Genomic DNA, 26,937 nt, shown 5'->3' with positions numbered 1-26,937 from the left:
ACACTAACCCAAGGATGAACTAATCAGGTTTGGAGGTCTCATGGACAGCCCATGCTTATAACATTTAAAAAAATTCACAACAGGAAATGGCAGTTGGATACCTTGCAGAGGCATAAAGCTGCCAGGCAGTGGGTCTAGTTTTGGTTGAACTTTCAGATTCAGATTCAGGTTGCTTTGGCCTGCAGAGGGATTGTAGTCTAAACACTAAGGTGTCAGCTGTTCAGGATTATAAGCAGGTTATTTTAGACCTGGACTGTTGGTTTAGTCTAGTTTTAGTTTCAGAAAAGAGCACAACCCAAACTTTCTCCTTATTTTGTTCTATTTTTCTCTGCTGGAGTCTAATTTAAACATCCTTTCCACAAACTTGGGTATCACTCAGGAACTTAATTTAATACAGATTGTCTGTGTGGGAAGCCGCAGTGTTTACCAGATGTCCGAAAAAGGACGTCCTCTCTTCTATTCTCAGAGTTTCTCTTTTTGCTCGTGCTGAAAGTCAAAGTTTATCAGCGTGGGAAAAAAGCAGTTTCCTTTGACCTTAGGAGAGGAAGATCCTTCATTTCCACTGTCACAGGTGACGGCTGAGTGCAGATGTTAAGTTTCCTATTGGTTGTGTTTTCTCTTCCAGTGTTTGGCACAGAGCTGAAATCTGAAAACTCGGATCAGGCTGAAGGACCTGAAGTACAGAAAACAGAGTTCCACACCTCAGGTATGCTGACCACATGGCTCAGTTTCACTCAGGTGTTTAATGCAATGTTTTATAGAATATAGCAAAAAAACCAGACACGCAAGTACTGTGTCTGTGTGTGTCAGCCACTTTTATTTAGCCAGCCAGTAGGGGGAGCTACAGATATTTTTGGAGATAGCGTTTTGTCGTATGGGTATGACCAACATGATGAATATAACACTTGCTAAACAGCACGTGAGCAATGCTGTGATTGATGTGGTTGTATTTAGTCCACTGATCACTGTGTCTACATACAGCCTCTCAATGCTGCTATCATGGCTGAGGTTGAAGCCTCTTCCTGCTGATTCCTTGGACTTAATGATAACAAAACACATCTCTCTCCTATTTCTGTGCTGTCTGTGGAGGTAACTGCCACACAAAGCATGCTTTGTCCAAAATCTGGAGCAGCAAAGAGAGTGATTACTTAGTACTGGAGGGGAAGAATTTATTTACAGGTTTAGATGATAAATATTTGAAATCTGATTTAACTTCAGAGTGGGAAAAAGCCAACAAAGCAAATCTGACAAGGAAGGTAACTAACAAAAGCTGAGAGAACCAGAGAACTCTGAGGTGAACAGGAGGAAACATGGTAAACGTCCCTTTCAAATGCTTTCTATGGAACATTTCCCAGATGAATGTGAAATAAATCCATGCAGTAGATGTGTCAGATGTGTCTGGTGTGTCAGGCTAGTAAATCACAGCCACTTTTCCTCTTGCAGTGTGTCATTTGCTGTTCCAAAGACACTATCCAAAGATTAAAGATTTAATCCACACTGGTTCTTCCAATGGTGAATGTTTTTCAAACCATTTTTATTCCATTTTTAATTGTTTTTGCTGCTAACGGCTAGTGCCACAATGCGTTCTGATGGGCTGTGACAGCCAATGGCAGGCTGCTCTGTTCGTACGTCATGCCTGGTGAAACTGTGCATGTCTTTACACTTAGATCAGTGGTTTTCAACTGGTCTGGTGTCAGGACCCACCACCCCCTACTTGACATCAAATTGCAATCCAAATATCTTAAATATTTCAGTCATTACCAAATGTTTTTTAATGAAAACTGGGACAGTTTGGACTTGAGATGGAAAAGGGATGAGATGGAACACAGCAACAGAGACACATCCTTCAAAATAAAAGCACATCAAAGATTTTTTTGACATATTTTTTTTACCAGTTGCACGCTCTTGACCCTTTTTTGGGTCCATACTTACCAGTTGAGAAATCAGGACTTGGATCATGGTGGAGACGGCCTGAATAGCTAATACTGGTGAGAATGAGAGACAGAAAGCCTGTGATGTAGCCCTCTGTGTCTCTGCTGACAGAAAGTGCTTTGGAAAATGGCAGATAGAGCTAACACAAAAAAGGTACATGACTTTTTCTGTAACTATGTGAATATTTCAAAGATTTTTTTTGTCACAGGATGATTATTTTTCACTTTATGGTCCCCAAATGGGAGAACAAGTTTGTACATAAAAAGTCAAAGTCGTTATTGATTACTGTGTGTCACACATAAAAATCCCTGAGTTTTAATTTCTGTTAATTTTTTTTTTTTCCATTGTCTTTTGACCCATCAATTTGTTACAAGTTCAGTTCACATTACTGCAGCACACATATTCTTAGAGCTCAGGTTGTCCTTTAAATAACATGTGTAGCTCTTAGGGGTCCATGATCATTATACATTGCAATCACTTCATGTGGAAAGCATGATCTTTAAGGTTTCTTTCAGTTTTTGTCTGATGTCAATAGGCCAAGTAAAACAGGAAATATGATCATTTTAATTTGATATAAAAATTAATGTTACACATAGGGGACAGTGGACCATGCTGCACAGGACTGGCACTGGTATTTTTTCATAATTTCAGCATTTTATACTTTCTTTTTAAAAATGACAATATATTGTTTTAAATAATTATTTTTAAGAATCTATTTTTGTGGGGTGTTGTGTTTTTTGGAGGCCCTATTTCTAATACAGTAAATGAAACTTTAGAAAATATATAGTTTTCATTTTATAAAGTTGAGGTAATGCTGAAAAAATTATACCAAACATGAGCATGGTAAACATTTTCTGAGAGGTTTATTTTGTCAAAAGAAAATTAACAAAATGGCAAAATAGCCAGCGGACCTCCAAGGGTTAAAGCTTGACTGTGCACCACAGGGCTGATGTTTTACAAGCTTTTAAGGCAATTGGTCTATTTTTAACCACTTGTCTGACAAAATAGTTAAGAATAACCTAGAGCTCAAAGGGTTGATTTAAAATCCCTTGAATAAATTGTACCGACATACAACCAGGGTTGAAACAACAGTTAAAAGTTGCAGAGATGTTTAAGTGGAACTTGAGTTGGTCGAACTGGCAGTCTTACACCCTGCTCTAATTATTTTTGATTACACTGATTACTTCTGTAATATTCGGACAGCATGAAAGCTGTGCGGAGCAAAAGCACAGCATTTTCCCCCATCACCCTGTTCTTATTTTCTACTCTCTGTTGCTCTTGGGGCAAGGAACAAGGAAAGAGGGGGGTGAGAAGGCATCAGCAGTGTTGGAAAGGAATATTTTGTTACTTCTCTTTCCCTTTACTAGTTCAACAGAGCTTGTTTGCTTGCCTTACAAAGTGGATATAGTTGTGCATTTATAATGTGCACATCTGTTTTAGAAATATTGGTCTCTGGCTTATGTTATTACAGCAACAAAACTATACTGCTCAAAGCTGTCAAAGGCTCATTGATAGAAAGCGCTACATTTTTGTTTGTATATATTCAAAATAAAAGTGGTAGATGTCCACATTTTTACAAGTGAAGCCTGAAATGTACAGAATTAGATTTGTTGACAGAATATACTGTGAACGGGAAACAGGAGATGCGATGTGATTGGACACGATGCTCCTAGGGCACAGTGCAGTTTCCTAGAGCTCAGAGTAGCTTTCAAACATTACCCACATTGTGTTCAGAATTTGCAATAAAGGCTGTGACCTCGGTCAAGCTTCATCCTCATTGTCTGACACAAAAGGTTTAATCATCCATCTGATTTCGACTCCCCAACACCTCTTCTATGAGATGTGCAGTGTTTGATTCTGGCTTGCTGAAGGCTTAGACACAAAATTCTCCATTAACAGCCAAACATTTCTCTAAAGATAGGATCCTAAACAGTGGCTTTTCAACCTGACGCACCAGATTGACTGTTCCACTCCTCATGGAGATCATGACATATGCGTCAACTCCTTGTGATAAGACCTGTGCCCATGACCTTAAGCAATATCCTTTCCTTTTCCTTTCCATCAGAGATGGAAAGATTGCTACGGGGACTTCCAAAACCAAGGGGACTCTCCATGTTGTGCAAAAAGATTTATGACCCCTCAACATAAGCATTACAAATCCACACTAAAACACATCTAACCCCCAGCCTCTAAATATGAACATGTCAGAGTGCTCTGACTCATTCCTGCCTCTTTAACAAAGTGAGGAAGCTGAGAGGCTCAACTTCGATAAACCTTCAACTCAGGTCACAAGGAGGTCCAACCTTCCTCCAATACCCCCTCCCACATGGGAAGAGGGTGTGGGCGAGCTGCTCCCATAGGACCGCTGACCAAGGTCAAACCCCCCACACATGCATCCTCGGCGTGTAAACACAGTGACTCACACTCTGGAGAAGATAGAGTGCGTCATTGTCCTGATGAAGGTTTGTCATCAGCCAGCACAGTTAGACTCTGTTCCAGATGTCAGAGGTTACAGCAGCTTGATGGTGGATGAATCTGATGTATGTAAACGTGACCTAATGAGGTAAAGGAAGAGCTTTGTCCTTTTTTTCTTACCTTTTATCCAGGGTGGCTGACCCTTGGGTGGAAGCTTGACGATCACATGTAGTTGTGGTGAATCGATGTTTGAGATGTAGATAACAGTGTTTGGACTCTACTTCACCTGAGGAAGTGTGTGCATATCTTTCCACTGAGAATTTATTCTTGCCATCAAGCTTTTTGAACATTTTTTAACATTATCAAGTTTAACTTCTGACAAGATAAATGTGACACCCCTCTCGCAGACCATTCATGTGAGATGCCGTCTCAGGAGAAACTTCTGTTTAGGGTTAGACGAAGGGTTGAGGTAACAGGACATCAAAACATATAAATTAAAAACCTGGTAACAAAATTTTTAATGAAGTTGAGTAAAGAGTCTGGCTGCATGAAAACACTCTAATACAGCAAGCTTAGCTTACAAAGCTCTTTTAGCTGCATAAGCTACATAGGTACATAGGCAAGGAGATGGTGTGTGGATGGAACGGGCAGAGGAACCCTAAAGCCTGATGATGTCACACTAACCAGCAGTCTAAAACATGGCGGCCTCCTAGTAAGTTCATAATTTCAAATTTTCCAAAAATACAGATATCTAGTAAGGTCTTTTTTTTTTGTTCACTATACATTTACAAGATAAAAATATATATCCACCTAGATATATTTACATCATGTAGGTTTTCTTTTAAGATGAAACCAACCAAATTACTCTGCACAGACAGGGGAAGGAAAGTTGAAGTGTATGATAAAAAGCTTCACCTTCTCTTCTCTGCAGATGACCAACTGGGACGTCCTATATATGCAGGGTGGTTTGCAGCCAAGTGTAACACAGTATGCCTGAGAGTCAGAGGTCATTGTTCTCTGTAGGGCTTCAGTGAGGGTAAAATGGATTGTGAGATTATCAGATTACTGCAGTGCCAGAGGCCTTGCAGATGTTATGAAGCTTATATTTACCAGCCATATATATTTTACAACCCTCATCTGTCTGGGTCAACCTCTCTCATTGAGAGCAGTCAGCCTTGGTAGTCTTGGCACCTGATTAGGAATTCTAGTGTTCCTTTGGAGTTTTTCTATTAGTTTTGAACTGGGGGGAAACCTGAGTTGGTTGAAGGGTTTATACATCTCATCTGTCCTCGAAAGACCTCAGGATGTCCCAGGTGGAACTGGAAAATGTTGCCTTGGAGAGGCACATCTGGATTAACTTATTTAACCTGCTGCTATGGTGATCTGGTCCTGGGATAAGTAGATGGAAGGGTATTTATTCATGAATGGAGGAGTAAAAAGGACTGTACAGATACTACTCAAAGTGCTTTGAGGCTATGCACCCTAAAAAAATGGTTTCAGTGTCTTTCCAAGAAGGTACTGACATGTAGTCTGCAGGAGCTGGGATCAAACCACCATTCCTCTATTGTAAGCGACCGACCACTGACCCACAGACAAAACCTGTTGCAGATGATGACATTAGCAGCTGAACATGGTCGAGATATCTGCAAGGCTTAGCCTCATTCTGACCCTTATTTTGATCCAGTGTAAGTTTCTCTAGTTGGTATATACCTCATCGGGCACCTGGATGACAGGTCATTGTCACTAGAGGGTCTTTAAAAACAAGTTCACAGGCTTGAAATTGAAGGCTTTGCCTTCTGCAGCAAGATTCTGCAGATGTTCCACCAGTCTGTGATGGTCTGAGCTACTGTATCTTTAATGAGGCTGTTTGCTGCATGATAATGACAAGTACATTAAGAAAGTTGGAAGGACTCTTCAGTGATTTGTAGGAAGAAGTAAAATTGGACTGTGGAGGCACTGAACAAGATGCTGATGCTGTCCAAGCATGCATATATCATGAAGAACAGCTTGCCAAAACCGCAAGCTCTGGACTTCAGACAACTCCTACAGAACTCTAAATGGTCTTAAATGTTACAGTGGCTTGCAAAAATATTCATACCCCTTGAATTTTCCCACATTTCTCCATGTTACAACCACAGATGTAAATATATTTTATTGTGATTTTGCATGACAGAAGATCACAAAGTAGCACATAATTGTGAAGTAGGAGGAAAATTATTCATGGCTTTCAGATTTTTTTACAAATGAAAATATTAAAAGTTTGGTGTGCAAAAGCCATAAGGAGTCTCGTTTATGCCAAAAGCCATGTGGGGGACATACCAAACACGTGGAAGAAGGTGTTTTTGTCTGATCAGACCAAAATTGAACTTTTTGACCTAAACACAAGGCGCTATGTGTGTCAGAAAACTAATACTGCACATCACCCTGAACACACCATCCCCACAGTGAAACATGGGGGTGGCAGCATCATGCTGTGGGGATGCTTTTCTTTAGCTGGGACAGGGAAGCTGGTCAGACTTGAATACAAGATGGATGGAGCCAAATAAAGGGCAATCTTGGAGGAAAACCTGTTAGAATTGGCAAAAGACCTGAGACTGGGGCCGAGGTTCACCTTCGAGCAGGACAACGACCCAAACATACAGCCAGAGCTACAATGGGATGGTTTAGATTGAAGCATACTCGTGTGTTTGAATAGCCCAGTCAAAGATCTAAATCCCATTGAGAACCTGTAGCGAGACTTGAAAATTGCTGTTCACAGATGCTCTCCATCAAATCTGACTGAGCTGGAGCTATTTTGCAAAGAGGAATGGGCAAAATTTCTGTTTCTAGGTGTGCAAAGTTGGTAGACACCTAGCTCAAAAGACTTGCAGCTGTAATTGCATTGAACGATGGCTCTACACAGTATTGACTCCAGAGAGCTGAATACTTTTGCACACCACACAGATATTTATTTGTAAAAAATTTTGAAAACCATGTATTATTTTCCTCACACTTCACAATTATTCGCCGCTTTATGCTGATCTATCACATGAAATCCCAATAAAATATAATTATGTTTGTGGTTGTAACGTGAAGAAATGTGGAAAAGTTCAAGGGGTTTGAATACTTTTGCAAGCTACTGTACATATCTGTTCCTTCTGGCTCTTTGCACTCTGTCTTAACTCTTGCATGTCTGTCCTAAAATGGCAGAGTCTTAAACTTTTATGATCGTAGTTACATTGACACTGTTCAGGTCAGTGGGAACAGAAGAATCAGTCCAGAGTATTTCTGCAGCACAACAGGAAACATGCTGTGTATATAGCATGAATTATATGCACCACTCTCTCAGAGAACATGGTGAATCAAAACAATAAGTGTTTTGGATGGAAATCAGACAAAAATACACTTTTGGCCTTTAGAGGTTTGATATAACAAAGAAAGAAAAACAAAGAGGCTTTAGACACTCACACAGACCTCCACATGGTACAATCCGCTCCCACCACACCTCTGATTGAACCTACTTCCTGCAAGGTCAAGTCAACGTAATTAAATTGTGAAAACAGCAGAAACAGCTATGACACAATAGCAGGAACACCTTTAAATAAAACATGGACACCTCAGAGGTGAGTCATCGACTCTGACACCATTAAACGTAATTCTCTGGAGGTTAATCACAACCAGAGACACCCAGCATTCAACAGATTTATGATGTTTGGTTTTTATTTTTATTGTAAGGCAGCTTTAGTGTGGGATGGGGTGGGATGGTGGGGCGGTCCTACAGCCCACCATTTGGTTGGCCTTTTCTTATATCCCTTTTGTTCTGTTTGCCTGTGTGAGAGGTTGTACATGCCAGGCATAACTAATCATTCATCTCTGATTTTACAGGTGTCCATCCTCATCCAAAGATGCCCTAATTCATTTGCAACATTGCAGTCAATTCCCTAATAATAACTCTGTCTCCTGCAGACACATTTTTGATTGAGAGTCCGGGACTGCAACCATCATAATCTCATCATAACAAGTCTTAAGTCTGTGCCAACATGTTAAAAGTGATGATGAAAACAGATTTGATGATGCTGCTCATTGTAAATCCAGCTCTGCTGTGTTTCTGCCCTCAGCTCTGACTGCAGGTCACTGATACTGAGCTCCTTTTTCCTGCTGTCGCTCTGATTCTGTCACTCACTGAGTGTTCAACAATAAACTCGGAGCGAGGGCTGAGGAAACTCTGCAAACAAATTTCCAAATACATCAGCCTGTTTCCCATCAGCCCCTCTGTCTCATTCTCCACCTGTCTTATAAACTTCCTGTCAAGCGCTGTCTCTCTCACTTCACTTCAGTTTGCAAAGATGGTTAACATTATACTATCACCACTGTGAATGCTCTGGAGCTGGTTATGGTTAGTGTTCAAAACTTTGCCTACAGAATTATCTGATGTTTTGATACAAGTGAAACTGAGCTTGGTGAAAAGGAGGGAGGAGGGCGAAATTGTGTAATCTATTTGGATGATGTTTTACATGAAATATTTAACCATAACATACTTAAACAGAGGCTTAACATGTAATCTTATTGTTATCTGTGTATTTCAGGTGTTAAGGAGAAGCTCCAGCTGCAGCGTGTTGACCCAGACCGTGAGCAGAATGACCACCAGACCTCTGGCTACACAGACGACCAGCACAACAGCACACGTCCTGCTCAGACCCAAGGCACTGCCCACAACCCCCATCCTGCATCACATCAAGCTGCAGACTCTTATGACCATCACCATCAACACCATTCCCAACATCCTCACTATCCTCAGCCCCAGCACCTGTCTAGTGAGTTTTACTTCAGTATGACTCCAACAATGTCTCCACTAATGTCAGCAGGTTCTTTGTCAGATTAGAGTTTCTGTGTGTGTGCGGGCATAAAAATCCCAATGTCTCAGTCACGTCCTCAAAGGAAACTCTAACACTGAGTCATGCACACAAAGACACACACTGGCATCCATTCGTTTGTAGTGACACAGCCATCAACCACCCACACACACACTAACACAGACACTTCCTCCACAGGAAATCCTCTCTTTCTCCTGTTCTTTTGTCTCCCATACGTTGTGTTGTTGTGTCACATTATAAGATGTTTGCTGACACTTTATTATATCTCTTATGTCACCAGGCCAGCATGCAGATTACATCAGACACACCGACACAAATTCTTCCCTCTTCCTGTGTCTGTGTGGCTTGTTATGGGTTCCCACAGCACTCTGTTGTCTTTGACCTTTGACCCCACTGAGCGGCAAGCATTACTTCATCCGTAAAGGAAACATCGACTCACTTCATTCAGATCAGTTTCCCATTAATTTACACTGGCATCTGGGTTCAGTTTCATAATATGATGAGCTGTGCTCAGGCATTATCTCAAATGTTTCCACTGATCTAGAAAACAGATTAATGTGTTATTTTATTTGAGGTGACAGTGTGTTTCATTGGGTCGCCTTTGTTCAGGGAAAACACCCTGCGATATACATCAGAGTGAGGAAGGAAGTTGACCTACTGAACATTGTGTTCAAAGTAAAAGTGAGATCAATTTTTCACTTTGTGTACAATTCAAAGACAGTTCAAAGACAGGGAAACACAATCACACAATTAATCTGAACTCTGCTTGGTATTATATATGGTACCTACAGTATATAAAGTATTCACCACCCCGGATGCTAATGTAATTTGGCTTTTTAACAAAAAAAAAAAAAAATCCAAAAAAACCTCTTTAATGTCAAAGTTAAAACAGATTTCTACTATGTAATGTGAATTTCCTAAAAATATTGGTAAAATAAGTAAATGCATAAATATTCACCCCCTTTAAAGTGACTGACCTCATTAAACATTATTATAGTTAACTTAAACTAACTAAATAACTAAAGTTAAAATGTAAAAATCATTTAGTTAACAGAAACTAAATAAAAACAAAGCTTTCAAAAAAAAAAGAAAACAAACTAAAATGAAATCAAATTAAGACAAAATCTCTGTGGTTTTAGTCTTTGACAACAGCATAATGACTGACATGTGTACCCGAGCCTGAAGAGAGTGAAATCACCCTATTTGATTGGAGGAGACCTGACACAATGGTACTTTTTGGTTCTTAATTTGTATAGAAACATCGAATTGAATAATTGAAATGAAAAGTGAGGAGCCCTTTTGAGTCACACCTCTGAAAGAAATCCAATATTGCCAACAGACTAAAACTAACAAAGTTAATAAAAACTAAACTAAAAGAAGCACTTTTGCAAAATAAAAACTAAACTAAACTAGCAACATAGCAGGAAAAACGAAATAAAACTACACTGAAATGTAAAACACGAGGTATAAATAAAAACTAATGAAAACCCCAAATTATTAAAACCTTGGTCCAAACAACTGGTGCAGTGGTCTCACAATTAGTGTAAATGGGAATCACCTGAGTGCATTGAATGTGTCTCAAGTGATTCTAGTATAAAGATGCCTGTGTCTGCAAGGTCCAGTCACTGGTTAATATCAGTATTCCTGGCTACCATTACACCATGAAGACAAAAGAACACTCCAAGCAAGTCAGAGAAAAGGTTATTGAAAAGTATAAGTCAGGGTATGGCATACATTAAAACTTCCCAAGCACTGAACCTCTTCTGGAGTTCAGTTAAATCCATCATCAAAAAATGGAAGTCCTCACAAACTGAATGACTGTGCAAGAAGGAGAATAGTGAAAGAGGTACTCAAGACACCTGGGACTACTATTCAGAGTTAATGTGCTATGCTACATCAGAAATGGCTGATCATTTCTTTTATGGGACACCCATCCATTCATCCATTTTCTGTACTACTTATCCCATTCAAGGGGGGCTTTTCTGGTCATCTAGCATGAGAAACAAACAATCAACATAAAGAGACAGACAACCAGGCACGCTCGCATTCACACCTACAGCCAATTTAGAGTCACCAATTAACCTAATGAGCATGTATTTGGTGGTGGGAGAGAACCCACGCATGCACAGGGAGAACATGCAAACTCCCCACAGAGAGGCCCTGACTGGGACGGAACAGCACTAACCCCTGCACTGCCGTTTAGCCCAAGTAATAACTCAGATATATGGTAATATTAAGGAAGTATTTATGTAGTACATGTCCTTGTGGGGATTCTTAACTTACAAGTGAAAAGGCTGAAGCATTGTGAATGCCTGTTATCTGCATGTGTGAAAACAAAAATCCAGGAGTTTTCCTTGGATACTCCTATCGAATCTGTATCTGTGTCTGCTAATTGTGAGACAGAGCTTTAACAAAAGTCAGAGTCTTTCAGTCATTGGTCCACCCAGTCTTCCTATACTCTTGTGTGGGACGTTTATGCTTACTGGACTCCTGTGCTACAGCTTTTCTTCTGGGCATCTTTGGGTGTTGTTGGTAAGATCGTGTGTCTAATGCTGACTGGGAAGCGAGAATGGGAAGGGTAATTGGTTTGATATGGGAACAGCAGCTGCACCTGGCATTATTTCCAGGTCCTGACCCAGCTCACTGCATACTGGGTGCCCTGGACTCGGTGGGCTGGTTCAGATCCCAGGGCGATTGTGTGGTTGTGGAGTGGGCAGCTGGTAGGATACCCTGAGACATGGGGCATGGGTCTGGCACAGGCCTGGAGGATGGTCAGGAGGCCGGAACAGTACAGGACCAAGGTTTGTCACTGCAACAAGGCAAACTGATATATGCGATCATACCTGAGCTAACCTGAGCAGAGAATTCCTATATTTACGAGGAAGTTCTTGATTGATAATACATTATTACCTTGTAAAATACTTATTTGATATACCATCTTTCCAAGTTACTTGGTAATATGCCAACTTATTACGTGGTAATTACTACCTCTGATGTCTCTTCAACTCACTAGTGCTGCAACTTTCCCATTCACTTTACTCTTTAGCCCTTAGGATCGGGTTCAGTGTCAGTCTAATCATCGTGCAGCTTAACACAAACCACTTTAACTCACTGTAAAGGTCTCCTCTGATCTCCTGAGGGACTAAACATAGTAACAGGCAAAGCCATGATCCGTAGTAAAAGAGTGGGATATGACTGAGATGCAATACATCATAACGAGACCTGAACTCGAGCCCATACATCCCCTCTGGCAGGGTCTGAATTGTAGGGTCCTGGTAGTCCCATGAGGACTAGTAATGAGTTAATGAAATGATGCAGTGATTGCAATGAGTGAATTAGCTTTGGGCTACTTTTTGACCTCTTTTCACCTATTTTTCTTTCCATATCATCTAATTGCTTCCATTAATAATCAATGACTTATTTGTTTTATAAATGCCCTCACAGGACACAAATAGCATACCTTTAGTTTTACTATTTACAAAGACCCAACTGTTACACACAAAGCAACTGGTATCATTTTTAAAGTATCAATGGCAAAGAAAACATAACTTTTAAGAGTCCTCAAGCAACTGAACAACCATACGTAAAACTGAATATAGTATTAGCAGGAAAAGCAAAGTTTACCACATACTCATACACAAATAACAGGATCCAACTTGACATAATTGTATTGGAATGATGATTCAGAGTCAGATGACGTTAAATGTCTTGCTGTCATCAATTTGGGGATGTTTCTCAGGGGATCTGCCATAAATAAAGAGTGAGAGGGAGGCTAGGGTAAGGTTTGAATTTATTGGAAAGCTGGAAGAGCGGTGGTTGAGGTGTAGTCCTGCTCCTGTGCTATAGCATCACTAAAGTCACATTAAAATGGAGGAGAACTGATGATTTCGATCAAAGATGGTCAAACACTAGCTCCACATTAACATTTATAATAATGGTGACTTTAAACTGGTTTAGCTGTAGCAGTCGGAGTCAGGCACAGCGGCAGAAAAAAAAATTGGCAGTTCCTTTGAATGCAACGATGTGCAAACAAATACTGCATTGCTACTCACCAACAAAAAACAAATAAAACTGCATGAATTGGGCATGACTCCAGAGAGTAAATGGATGTTTATTTCAGTTAGTGGCAATTTTATCCTCCTTAAGTATGCATGCCTGACAACCCAAAACTATGTGTGTAGAAACTACTAAAGCTTCAATATGTCTATTTTTTTTCACTGAAATGTGTATAAATTTAAAAAAATGACAACTCCCATCTTACATACAGTACTGTGTATAACCTGTAGGCATGTTTGGGCCCAAAACTGAGACTGCACTATGACATAGATTTGGCAAGTAAGCTGCCTGAGGGCACCATTGGGTGTGAAGGAGGATTGACACAACCCAAATTGGGCTTTGGATGCCCCTGCATATTTAGGAGGGTGTGGGAAAATAATCTGTTGAAAAAATAACGAAGTCCACACCTTTGGGGTGGTGTGCAGGGTGGATGTGAGGTATAATAGATTTCCATGAGCCCCTGGATGGGCTGTAGATGTTCTAGGGGCCCGAAAAACACCAGTGGTCTCCAGGGGTGCAAAGGTCCATACAAAAGAAATACTGTTGAACTTGATGTTAGCTGCTGGGCGTCAGATGTGTTGACATGTACCAAGCTTGACACTGGCCACCCTCCCCACTCTCTCCAGCTCCAGGTTGTGGCACATCGGCCCCCCGTAATGAATCCCTAGGGCCCTACATCCCTAAAACTTACATAACTGTATATTTTTCAGTTATGGTCTTAAATTACCTCCAGTGTTTCCAACAGTTTTCAGTTTGAACTGCTACTGGAAGATGTGATGTGAAGATGTGATGGACAATGGTTATTCTCTGTCACCAGTTACAAATTCAGTCACCCAAACTCATTCCCCCGGGACACTGAGGCATCAGAAGGCTTTCCTGGGTTGAGTAGAGACCAGGTCAGCTGTTCATGGAGCCAGCCTGCATGGCTTAAGGACTGTTCGTTAAAAACGACACTCCATACAGTGTATTTACTGAACAGTAAACAGATGTTTGGTTTCATGAATGAGTTTCTCATGATGAGGGAGAAAAACTGTTAAAGTGGACTGCCTGGTTTGGCTTAGCTCAGCTGATAAAGCAGCTACTGTATACAGAAACACAGTCTTCAATGCACCGGTCAGTGGTACAATTTCAGATCCTGACCATTTTTAGGCCGTGTTTTCTTCACTCTCTCTCCCCACATACTGTCCCACATAAATCTCTCTTGGCCAACATTTTTTTGTCACCATTCAAATTCTTGAGCATCATTGAAAAGTTATAAGCATATAAACTCTTTGAAATGTCCCTTTTCCTTCAGTGTTTTTGCACTCATTCCTCCACAGTTTGGAGCTGTTTTGTCCCCATTTCCCCTCACAGCTCATTAAAGTGTCCTCTTACCTTTTAATTGTGACATTTACAACAAAACGTTAGAAGAAGCAAACAAACCCACAGACGTTGTTTTGTCCGAACAGGAAGTGGACTCAGCCCGCCTCAGTAAATCACGCTGACAGTCATTAGATACAAACACTAACAGCTGACTGGCCTGTGTTGGATTTCAAGCTTTTGATCGCGCCCCTTTCACTCCTGCAGCTGGAGTCGGAGGAGGTGACCTGAACTTCCTGTCGAAGTGTGGCCTCACTGTAGCGTGACCTTTGACCTCTCAGCACCCTGCAGCATGTGGAGAAAGAGAAAGAGAGTTTGGTTTGTCCTAAGTAAAACAGGTTGTGATGAAAGAGGCTGAGGTTACTGTGTCTGGACTGTGTCTCTACGGGAGAGTGACAGCAGTGACCCGAGGTGAACGCTCTCTCGTGTTTGTGTTTCCATACGTACCTGTGAGGCCACCGTACATTCCTGAGCTGTTAACCCTGAACTGAACCTAAACCTGATGTTAACCTGAAAAGAAAGTCTGAGCCTTCAAACAGCCGAAAGGAAAAGTGAGGACAGCTCACAAATCTATTCTAACATTAGTTTTTAAAACCACAGTGAAACTTTTCATGTTTTTACAGTTTGGGGCCCACTGAGATTGAGTCTCTATGAAACACTTTGTGGTTGTCCGAGACCAGAGTGCACTGAGACTAAGACAAGACCAAGATTTTTGGAGGTTGAGGCCGAGTCAAGGCCGAGACAAGCTGAAATTTTAAAAACCATGACAAGGTCAAACAGTTAAAGAGCATTCTCTCTTTAATTTTGTTTTATTTTTAATATATTTGACAAAAACAAGGTGTCTGCAACTCTTCCAAAGCACAACTTGCAAAAATCTCAAATCTTAACAAATTTGTTAAACTAACTTCTTGTAAAAGATAAATCCTTGTATGTATCTAACAGCCACTGACAAGTGTGGAATTATTTTAAATATCTGAAAATGAGATGTTTATTTAGATTTGTCAGGTGAATGAGGCCTAAAGAAAGTGTTCGGAGGAATTTCCGACTAGACATAAGATGGACTGAGTTTTGCAGGTGTAGCTATTCGTTGTTTTAGCAGGTTCTTCTCCTTATTATCTCATGAATGAAGCTGAAGAATAGCAGATCAGTCTTGATGGAAAATTCCGAGCCAGTCTGAGACCAAGACACGACTGAGTAAAAATGCTCTCGAGTCTGAGACAAGACCAAGACATTCAAAATGTGGTCTTGAGACCGGTTTCAAGATCAAGACCATTCTTGAGTACCACAACACTAATATGTACTACACTGTTTTGATTGTTTTTGCCAATCTGTGAGCATGGTGGTTGTTATCCACTAAAAAACGAAGGAAAAACAGATATTCTGTTTTCAGTGGATCTTTTCCTTGTAAGAACAGCATTAATCTATATTTATACACTCTACTGTAAATGATGTTGGTGTCAGAAACATCTATAGTTTTCCAGCTGTAGTCTGAGTAGTAACCTCAGGCTCTGCCTCTTTTCAGAACAGCTGCTCATGAGAGTAGAAGGGGAGGAAAGCATCATCTTACACAGGAAACAGTCATCTTACTTTGATTTAGCTTTGACCAAAACCTTTATTTGGCATCAGTATAGCTCAGTTAGTAGAGCAGATCCTCCATAATCAAGGGCTACAGCCCTCTTTACTTTTGTCACAGGTTCAACTACTGATCCTAAGGATATTTGGTGCATGCCATTCTCAGTTCTCTCCCCCATATTTCCTGTCTTTCTTCAGCTATCTTAATAAATAAAGACCTAAAGCCTAAAAATCATCCCAAAACATATATCTGCATGCTAATGGAGTAAACAACCCTCTAATGACAGTAATTTCTGAACAGCTACTGCTCGTTAGACTGTAAACATTAAGCTACATGTAGTGAAAAAAAGAGTTGTTAGTTTGACTAAAACTCAACTTTTTAAATGCATGTTAACGTGTTAGTCTGAGTGAAATTTTACTAAATCTAATTTGCCCTAATTAATGCAGTTGAAGATCATTTTAGTCTCTCCTGTGTGCCTGAATTGCACCAATATTGGATTAGGCATATCTGTGCATGCTGCAGTTTCTTTGAGGAACTTCTTACTGCAAGTTGAAAAGCATCAATGCTAAACATAGCTGAAGTCACATTGTTATCTGCCTTCAGATATCATTCTCAGCCTGAGGGATAGCATGCATCTGATTAATGTAGAGTATATGTGAAAAGTTTAAGCTTTATAGTTTATATTTTCACTATTTGACATACAACAGGTTAGCTGCCTGCTAAGTTATTTGCAATTTCAACTTGAAAAACTGAACCTGAAGGGATGCATGTTGCCACCTAGCATTGTGGAGTCAAAGTACTTAAGCTATTCTCTGTTACATAAAGAGACTAGTGCAGTAGTCCAGTTTAGTATCCTAATTGAGATAGGCTACACTTTATTGACAAAGATATTTGCCCATGTCAATGATTGAATGAGGTGTTTCAATCAGACCCATTGACACAGATGTGTAAGATCAACCTGGCCATGCAGTCTCCATTTACAAACATTTGTGACACAAACGGGTCATTCTGGTGAGCTCAGGGACTTCAAACGTGGTACTGTGATGGATGCCACTTTTGTAATAAGATGGTTTGAGGAATGTGTGTAAAAGTCACCAACGCTCTGGTGAAGAGTTCTGAACTCCCACTGGTGTAATGTTAGCAGCTTTCTGTGTGGCAGGGGCTTCATGACATGTGTTCCCATGGCTGAGGAGCTGCATGCAAGCTTAACATCACCAAGTACAATGCCAAGCATCAGATGGAGTGGTGTAAAGCACAGCGTGGAGTTACAAATCATACTCCTCTGTTTGTCAGTCAGATGGGCGAGTATGGGTTCATTGGCTGCCAAGAGAACATTACCTGCCTGACTGCACTGTGCTAACTATGACGTTTGGTGGAGGAGGGATAATGGTATGGGGCTGTTTTTCAGGGTTTGGGCTAGGCCACTTATCTCCAGTGAAGGCTAATCTTAATGCTTCAGCATACCAAGACATTTGGGACAATGCTTCCAACTTTGTGACAGCAGTTTGGAGAAGGCCCTTTTCTATTCTAACGTGACTGTACCCCATCAACAAGGCAAGGACTATAAAGACATGGTTTGATGAGTTTGGTGTGGAAGATGTTGACACAGAGCACTGACCTCAACCCCATCAAGCACCTTGATGAACTGGAATGGAGATAGTGAGCCAGGCCTTCTCATCCAACATCAGTGCCTGATCTCATCAATGCTTTACAGAATGAATGGGCACAAATTCCCACAGAAACACTCCAAAACCTTGTGGAAAGCCTTCCAAGAAAAGTGGAGACTGTTGTAGCAGCAGATGAGGGCCACCTCCATATTAAAGTACATGCATTACAGTCCTTGTTGGTGTAACAGTCAGGCGGCTAAATACTTTTGCCAGTATAGTGCATATCTAGCTCAGCATAACTGTGCATGTAAACATATGGGATGGCAACACCCAGAGGAGAAAGTCCCTGCTCAGAATTCTTTACTGCTAACCACAGGCCACGTCAGAATAATTAGCTGTCATCCCAAGACGCTATAACTTTATCAGAGGATGGCTGATGGGTAATAGCATGTCTGATTTTGTGACTGTAAGAAAACATTGAGGGGGCTCTTCAAATTTAAATACACCTCCTGAGAGCGATCACCTCCATTACACTAAAGCGTGAGTCATTAACGTAACATTAAATATTTTTGTCTAATATATTTTTATATAAGAGTGACTAACATCTGATGTATTGCTCTTTGGGGAAACGTCTGGGTTCTATGCCGTCATTTAGAGTCTCTAATCTGGATCGGCAAGAGAATAAATAGCAGGAAATTTCACCACAGTTGGGTTTGTTTCAAACTCCAGAAATAACAACAACACAGAGGATCAGATGGATCCAGTGATCCCCGAGGCGTCTCCGACCCCCGATCAATGAGGTCCATCTGGGGAAGTGTCAGCGTCCTGTGGTCTCTCTGTTCTGGCTTCAGCCTGTTGGTCTGCTGCACCAACAGAGACAGACATACAAAGCCTTTGAGCATCTGTCCTGCCTGAAACACAGTGTCGACTACCTCCTGAATGTCCCCGCTGCCCTTCTGTGGGTCCCTGTTATCAACATCTGCAGAGGACAGGAACACCAGCACGGCGCTCTGAGCTGTTTTCATACGTTTTTGTTGACGATTTGCCAGGCGAAGGCTGTGTCCTGTTTATGTTTGACTTTGGAAACTTAACTGGTTCAATTTTAGAGCAGATCCATTTACTACTGGTCCCCAGAGAGCAACGGTTCAGCAGGGAGGGTGTGTGTTTTTGTTGTCTCTCATGTTTTAAGATTAGCTTGGTGTTTTTGTAGCAGAGAGGGGTGTGTGGGTGGATGGAAGAAAAACTATCTCATCATGTTTTTATTTTAGAGGGACTAAATGGAGAAATCTGGGAAGTTTTCCCACAAGAAGAACCCTGATAAGTTTAAGAAGCTTTAAGTATTTTTAGCATTTTAACAGTATAGCATGCTAGCTACCATGCTAACTGTATACATATATAAATTAGGGTGACCATACGTTCCAATTTAATCGTAACCATCCCATTTTCAGGCTCTGTTTTGAACAACTCTGATGGAAATAGCAAAATAATGCACCATGCCTCCAACACTTTGTATTTTTCTTCATAAACTTAGCACAGAAAGTAAGGAAATTTGTGTTTGGTAGATTATTATTTGTTGTAACAATGCTTCTTGGCAATACATCTTATACTGCGGGAAAGCCTGTGTATTTCTCTTTTAAATGGTGCCATATTTATAAGGAACATGCATTTGTGGGATGAGCAGCAGAGCTGAGTATGTTGGTTGCATCCATGAAAAATGCCAAATCTTCTCTGCAGATGCTGAACAGCTTATTTTCCTGTTGCTTTTGACTCTTGTTTGAGCTTCTGGTACCCCTGGGTGCTGCCAGTCAGGTACCTGGTTGGCATTGTCAGCACCTGTAAGCCTTTGCAATAAGGCAACTTCAGGGATATCAAAGTGGGAGTCCCAAGAAGCAACACCCCAAGAAGACCGTTTCCTCACCCTTTCAGCCTTCAGGAACTGTACGTTGTCTTCTACAGATTTGCAGTCAAGGTTTGCAGGACATTATGGCCAACAGCTCTCTGCCTAGACAATCCTGAACAGACTGTATGCACCCAATCTTTGGTTTCATAGGGTCGCCAGGAGGCCTGCCATGACTGCCCTTCACCGTCAGGCCTGTTTGTGCTGGTGCCGGCACTGGAACCCGAACATGTGGAGGAAAGTTATTGTGATGAGTTCAGATTTTGCCTATGGAAGTTAGATCATAAGGTCAAAGTGTGGAGAAGAGGTGAAGCATGCTATGCTGATTGCTGCAGCGATAGAGTAACATCTTTAGGAGGAGGTAGTGTTGACGGTGTGGGGCAGCATCTCCCTCACTGGAAAAACAAGGCTTGTGCAGTGCCAGGGACCCAACTCTGTCCTCCAAGATGACAACACTTGCCCCCACAGAGTGGGATTTGTCAAAAGCTGTGTTTCCATTACCCTTAGAGATGCACTAAATCTAAATAGTGCAATAAAAAAAACTGGTAATGGGAACGCCTGAATTTCAAAAAAACCTCTCAAATATCGCAAAAAAGTTTTAATGCTCTCATGAGGAGGTTTTTCAGACATTTTGATATAGAAATAAATCTCAAATGTGCAATGAAAACACTTTTTCTGCATTTACAAGTCATTGGACATAGTGTACAGTGTCAAATGACCAGTTTACCCCGAGACAACATTGCACGGTACATGTGGACAGAAGAGGAGATCGAGACTTCTCTTAACATTATACTAACACCCTTATACATGGCTTTTAGCCCACAGACGGACTTTGCCTCTGAACTATCATCTGTTGCCTTCGTCTTTTGTTCAGAATTATCAAGACAGCCGCTGTAAATGCAATCATACCCGTACCAACTCTCAACAGGTCTCACAAGATAAGATTTTACGAGAATTACAAGGCTAATGCCAAAGAATCATTCAGTGGAAACACATTCAAAGCACAAGTGTACTTAGTCGAAATTTTAAAAATATCACTTTTATTTTGCGAAAAACTGTAATGGAAACGCAGCTAGAGACTCCAGAATCTGGGAGTGAAGAGGATGGAATGGCCTGCCGGCATTCGTGACTTCAACCCCGTTGAACACTTTTGAGATCAACTTGGGCGTGCTGTCCGTGCCAGAGTGACCAACACAACCACATTGGCAAGGGAAATAAAATGTCTATTCAAGGGTATGAAATCCATTCCCAAGAATCATTGTTACAACAAGGAAATTATCTACCAAACACAAAGTTCCCTACTTTTTGTGCCAAGTTTAATTTGTCAGTCAATGTCATTGTGCAGGCTGTTGTCCAAACATAGCTGATGTACCTGACGTCAAAGCTCACTACTGATTTGTCGACAGATGTGTCAGTCGGTCTTGGATTGCTGCCTGGACCTGCTGCATAACATCATATAGGCTAGCTGTCATGTTATGATGGATGTCAGTGTTTTGCTTGGAGCCCAGAGAGAAAAACCTTTCTTCACGAGTAATAAGTAATGATATGCTGTTTTTTTTCATACATCCCAAGTGTTTATCTGCTTACAGTCTGATATATGTCATGTTAGAACTAGCAAACACAAACCATGGGTATGCTGGGAATAGCTACAGTATGTTACGGCCCAATTCAGTGAGGCAAATGCCGAAGACATGTAGTCCTAGTTGTTCAGTAGGGCTAACCTGACAGCCAGATAGACTGTTTCATTTACTCTATTGCATGGGATATATTCACATTTATTGAGTAAACCTCCCAGACAGAGTGTTTGGTAATGGCAGGAATTTTCAAAAAACATTCTCAGAAGGTGAAAAGTATGTCTGGTCTGTCTGTCACAATAATTACAGGCCAATCAGAGCGACGGGAGGAAGTGAGGTATAGCTCCGGTCACTAACGTGAGTGTGGCGCGTGCTTTTAGTTGGGTGAGCTTGTTGATGGATAAAACTCATGCTGAGACTGGTCAGAGAGTGTTAAAACACCTTCCCCACCAAGAAAAGTTTTCAACTTTTCTGAATGAAATGGAAATGTTCACACAGGAGGAGGGTTTAAACGTTTTTTCTTTGGGAGATTTGAAAATTCCTTTAAAAAGGATTATGATATTCTCTTTTTGTTCATTTACTCTTAATATGTCCACATAGTACAGCATGTCTCTCTCAAAATAATCTTGATGTGTGATTAGATCATTTATTTCTTTTCAATCATGGATCATGTGGTTGCTGCCCCCCTCACATACCCAGACGCCCCTGCTGCCCTCCCTGCCCCCCACATGATGGCTCTGGTCATGTCCCAGCTTCAGCCAGTCCTGGAGGGCTTTAATCGCTCCCTGGAGCACCTGAGCCGACAGGTGGGGGACCTGGCCCGCGACGTGGCCCAGCTGAAGAGCAACCAGCTTGGGGCTGGGCTACAGGCGCAGCCGCCAGATGTCTCAGAGCTGGATGAAGCAGCGGAGGAGCGCCTGAATACCAGACTGGATGAAACGCTTCAGCAGATCAGTGAGGTCAGGAGGCAGGTGGAGAGACAGAGGATCGACATGGAGAACAGGCTGCATTCCCAGCATGCAATGCTGCACTACAACCTCACAAGCTTCAAGACAGACATTGACATGAAGCTGAAACGCCACCAGAAGATGCTGCAGGTCAGTGACAACAAGATGATATCCCTTATCAGAAGACCTTTGGATAATGATTAAGGACACAACTTCTGATTAGTATTACCAAATTGTTCTGATTAGTTATTGTCTTATTTGTTTAACCAGCCTTTATTTAGTATCAGTAAGTAAAGCGACTTAAGAAATGTCTCCAAAAAAATTAAAAATCTCTATTCCACTCAAAAAGTCTGGCATAGAGACACAAAACATTAAAGTTATTCTTTTTTGTTTACCCACATTATCAGCCAATCAACAATCTATGATTCATCCTCTACAGTTTATCCGAAAAGCTACCAGAGGGCAAGACTACAAGAAAAACATATGACCAACAAGACATCCAACAGAATACCGCATACAATAAAATAAATAAGATACCTTATGTACATTTAGTTTTAAAAAGGAAGGCCAAAACAGGGATTTGAAGGTGCATAAAATTACAACCAGAAAGCTTTCATGAGTGAGGATACACTCACACTAGGCAATCCTCACTCGTACCATGCTAAAGCCATTTGACATGTGTTTTCTGTCATCAGGCTGCTTTTATTTTATGATAAAAATATTACAAAGGTTATGAACCTCCATCATTTTCCACACAGTTCTACACACAGGGTAAGATCCAGTAGGGAAAGTACTGCTTTTTAGATAATCTGCATGAAACTTTGACCAATTACTGAGCATTTTTACAGCGCATTACATATTTTGGTCCTCATGTAAAAGTCCCCATGTCAGCACAGACTAAGCTTGACGTAATTATGCAAAAATGCAGCAAATTGGTCCATGAGTGAGACCAGAGTAAACAACAATGGGTGTGAAAACACCCTTAAACACTTCAGAAACCAAAGGTTGACATCTCTGACACTGCATTTATGTTTCAGAGACTATGCTTGATAAAAGATTCCTCCTCACAGTCAGTAACCACCTGTGTCTGGTCTCAGATCAACCTGCAGGCCATGAACAACACGCTGGCTGAGCTGAAGATGGATCAGGATCAGGCCCCTGAGGATCTGCCGGAGGATCACTCTCCTCCTCCAGTCCTGCCTACACCCCATCCTCTGCAGCCCGCAGACACCTCAGCGCTGTGGGTGGCCATCGAGCGGCTGGACAACATGGTGGTCAACAACACTGTGAAAGTGGGTTGTAGAAAAAGTTTGAAACAGATAAAGTAACAAAAGTGTGTCAGTGTCAGTTAAAGTACACTCTCTGTTGTTCCTCAGGTGGATGGGCTGATGGAGGACCTAGAGGTGACCTCAGGGAGTGTGCAGCAGCTGAGGCGAGACTTGAAGGATCTAGGGAAGCAGATCAACCAAACAGCCCGGACCAGTCAGATGCAGTTCATGGAGACAGGCTTGGAGGTGGAGGCGGCGAGGGAGGTGGTGCTGAGACGGGTCGGTGAGCTTGCAGGGAACCTGAGTCTGCAGGATGTGAGGCTGCAGGAGCTGGATCAGGACTTGGAATATTTGTGGAACCACTTCCACAGACATAACTCATCTGTAGACCATGACTGCAAGAGCCTGAAGGCCGCCATGGCTAAACTGGAGAAGAGCGTCGCCAGTGTGACAGAGCTGGCAAATGAGAACAAATTAGCCCTGGACGAAAGCAACGAGGGAGGGGCGGGGCAGTGGGAAGGGACCAGCGACTGGGAGCCGGCAGTAGGGACTCTCCAACAAGGTCTCCAGCAGGTATACAATAGCTGTTAGTGCTGTTGCCTCACAGCAAGAAAGTTCATGACAGGGTCTCTCTGTGTATGAGTTGCACGTTTTCCCCATGCATGTGTGGGTTCTCTCTGGGTACTCCAGTTTCCTCTAAACACCATAGACACGCTCATTAGGTTAATTGGTGACTCTTAATTGGCTGTAAGTGTGAGCGTGCCTGGTTGTTTGTCTTTGCATGTCAGTCCTGTGATTGACTGGTGACCAGTCCAGGGTGAACCCCTCCTCTCACCCAATGACAGCTGGGATAGGCTCCAGCCCCCCATGACCCCCCAACGGGATTAGCAGTGTAGAAAATGAATGAATGGATAGCTGACAGTCACATAAAGAGACATTACCAGCTAAAAAGTCAGATATTTCTCTAAAGAGTAGGTGGGGACCAAAAACAGACATGAAAGACAGTAAATATCTGACTAACATCTATTAGGAGGATAAGCTTTACGTGTTTTAACTGTTGCCATGATGTCCATAGAGTCTGGCTGATTGGCTACAGCGGAGAGAGTCATTTATTACCTTTGTAAGCGGGTCATGAAGCCATTTTCAGCAGGGCATGGATGTATGCATGGAAAAATTTGAGGCAAAAGGTCTATGATGTGTTTTTATTTTGAAGGATGTGTCTCCATTGCTTGATTTCATCACATCTTTTCTTCTACCTTAGGTCCAAATGCCCCATCCTTCAACAAAAATATGCCTCATAAGGTCCCAAACTTACGTAGCTAACAGAAGATCAAAAAGAAAGAGACGCCCTATTCCCATGACATCTGAGCCATTACTTTCGTTAGATGACTTTCTTCATCTGGTAAAGCTGCTAAACATGAGACAAAGATAACATCGATTACGATATGTAGAAATCTTTTTTGAATATCTACAGGGATGTACACCCTGTAGCACCACATTATGTAATAACAGTTACCATAGGACTTAGTGTGGGCTCCAAGGTATGCCCTACCCAACTACTTTGCCCTAACTCTAACTGCTTAGTGACTTATGCCTAAGCCTAACCCCCCTTTAGGGCTCTAGACTGAACACCTAACCTTAAACCAATCCAAATTATTGTGCAAATTGAATTTTTAGTGTCATAAACATTCAATCTTTTGTTTTTCAATGAAACTCATGGATGGTATTGTGTCTCAGGACTCTTTGGATTGCTGAAATTTTCATCCCTTGGACAAGGGATGAAAACATTCAATATTTCATGAAAACTTAAGCGCGATCATTGTACTGTGAAGAAATCTGTGGCTGATTCAGAGCACAGATGGGTTCATGCAGATAAAGGCATAATGAGGAAGGTTTCTGACAGACAAATTCATGGGATTAAGACAGCAGATGCTAAAATGTCATTACAAAGCAGCAAACAAGTATTTGAAGCTGGTGGAGCCTCTGGAGTCCCACCAACCTCAAGGTGTAGGATCCTCCAGAGGCTTGCAGTCGTGCATGAACCTACTATTCGGGCCCCCCCTAACCAATACTCACAAGCAGAAACGGTTGCAGTGGGTTCAGTTCTTTACAACGTTTAAAATGTTTTGAAACTCTGTTGTGCATAATAATGTGGAACAGTGCATTTTGAGTTTTTTTAATTTTTAAAAAAAAAGTTATCATTGGGAGGTTTGTTGAATCAAAATTTGAATTATGCTCTAATGATTGATGACTCAGAAATTAAACTGACTGTCATTTTGCAGAAAATCAGAGTAAAAATGATTTGCACAATAATTTGGAATATGGTGGAGTCTGGACTCTTGTATAGTTACTCTCCTCATCCATCACCATCCTTTTCTGTTTGTCAAGCCAAGGTCAGATGACATGATGGGTCACTGTGTTGGTTTAGGCAATCCCAAAGCCATAAATTCATACCAACAGAAATGATAACTATCAGTGGTTGTGACCAGTGTGAGGATGTTAGAAGGAAGAGGGGCTGAGTTAGATTACACCCAGAAGGAAGGCTGTAAACAAACACTATTTTTTTGTTTATCCAAACGTTATGATGAATGATATGCTTGCTTGATGCCATGCCAATGGCAGTGACTCATCAGCTGCTATTTCTGGCCAAGTATTCTGTTTTCCATCTGTCACTGTAGTCCCGTATCATAAAGGCTGTGATATTGTTGTCAGAGCTCAACCAGCTTTTCCACTGTGTCACTGTTGCATCTCACAGCACCAGCTTCCTCACTCTTCATTCACTTTGCTGTTTGGTTTGTTTACATTGGTGATGGCTGCATGTGCAGAGCGCTCTGTGCTCAAACTGCAAAGGACAGAAATCAAACATGCTAGACTTTATGTCAGGAGGTTGTGAGGTTTCTCAGATGTGTTCATGACTGCTGTTCACATATCCTCCAACAGTATTGGAACAATTGGCCAATTCCTTTATTTTTGCTGTAGGCTAAAAACATTTGGGTTTGACATCAAAAGATGAAAATGACACAAGAGATCAACATTTCAGCTTTTTATTTCCAGGTATTCACATCTGGATCTGATACACAACTTTGAAGATCGCACCTTTTGTCTGAACCCAACCAATTTTCATGTGAGCAAAAGTATTGGAACATGTGGCTGACAGGTGTGTTTTGTTGCCCAGGTGTTTCCTATTACATTGATTATTCACACAGTAAATAGTACTGCATGTCTACACTCAGTTTCAGATTTGGGTTTTGCCTGTGCAGACTGCATTTATAGTTAGAGGTGAAACCAACATGAAAGCCAGAGAGCTGTCTATGCGTGAAAAACAAGCGATTATGAAGCTGAGAGAAGATGGAAGATCCATCAGAGCCACTACAAAAACATTTGGCCAGTACAACCATTAGGAATTTCCTGAAAAAGAAAGAAACCACTGGTGTACTCAGTAACAGTTGTGAATGG

General features: G+C 41.4%; 1 protein-coding gene across 4 annotated transcripts in view; it reads left to right on the top strand.

Annotated features, from left to right (window-relative positions):
- The window catches only part of mmrn2a (multimerin 2a), a 70,054-nt gene that overhangs the window by 30,715 nt on the left and 12,402 nt on the right, over nt 1-26,937 (top strand). For 3 of the 4 annotated variants that reach the window (XM_041789147.1, XM_041789146.1, XM_041789149.1), the window contains exons 4-8: nt 626-706; nt 8,913-9,140; nt 21,966-22,363; nt 23,311-23,505; nt 23,590-24,054. In XM_041789147.1, the coding sequence (XP_041645081.1) occupies nt 626-706; nt 8,913-9,140; nt 21,966-22,363; nt 23,311-23,505; nt 23,590-24,054 (1,367 nt within the window). The remainder of the gene's footprint in view (nt 1-625; nt 707-8,912; nt 9,141-21,965; nt 22,364-23,310; nt 23,506-23,589; nt 24,055-26,937) is intronic. The other variant, XM_041789148.1, reaches the window with a different exon arrangement.

Source organism: Cheilinus undulatus, linkage group 6 (assembly GCF_018320785.1).
Source record: "Cheilinus undulatus linkage group 6, ASM1832078v1, whole genome shotgun sequence".
NCBI classification, from domain to species: domain Eukaryota; kingdom Metazoa; phylum Chordata; class Actinopteri; order Labriformes; family Labridae; genus Cheilinus; species Cheilinus undulatus.
The sequence above is the reverse complement of the archived record's forward strand: the minus strand, read 5'-3'. Positions and strand labels throughout refer to the sequence as shown.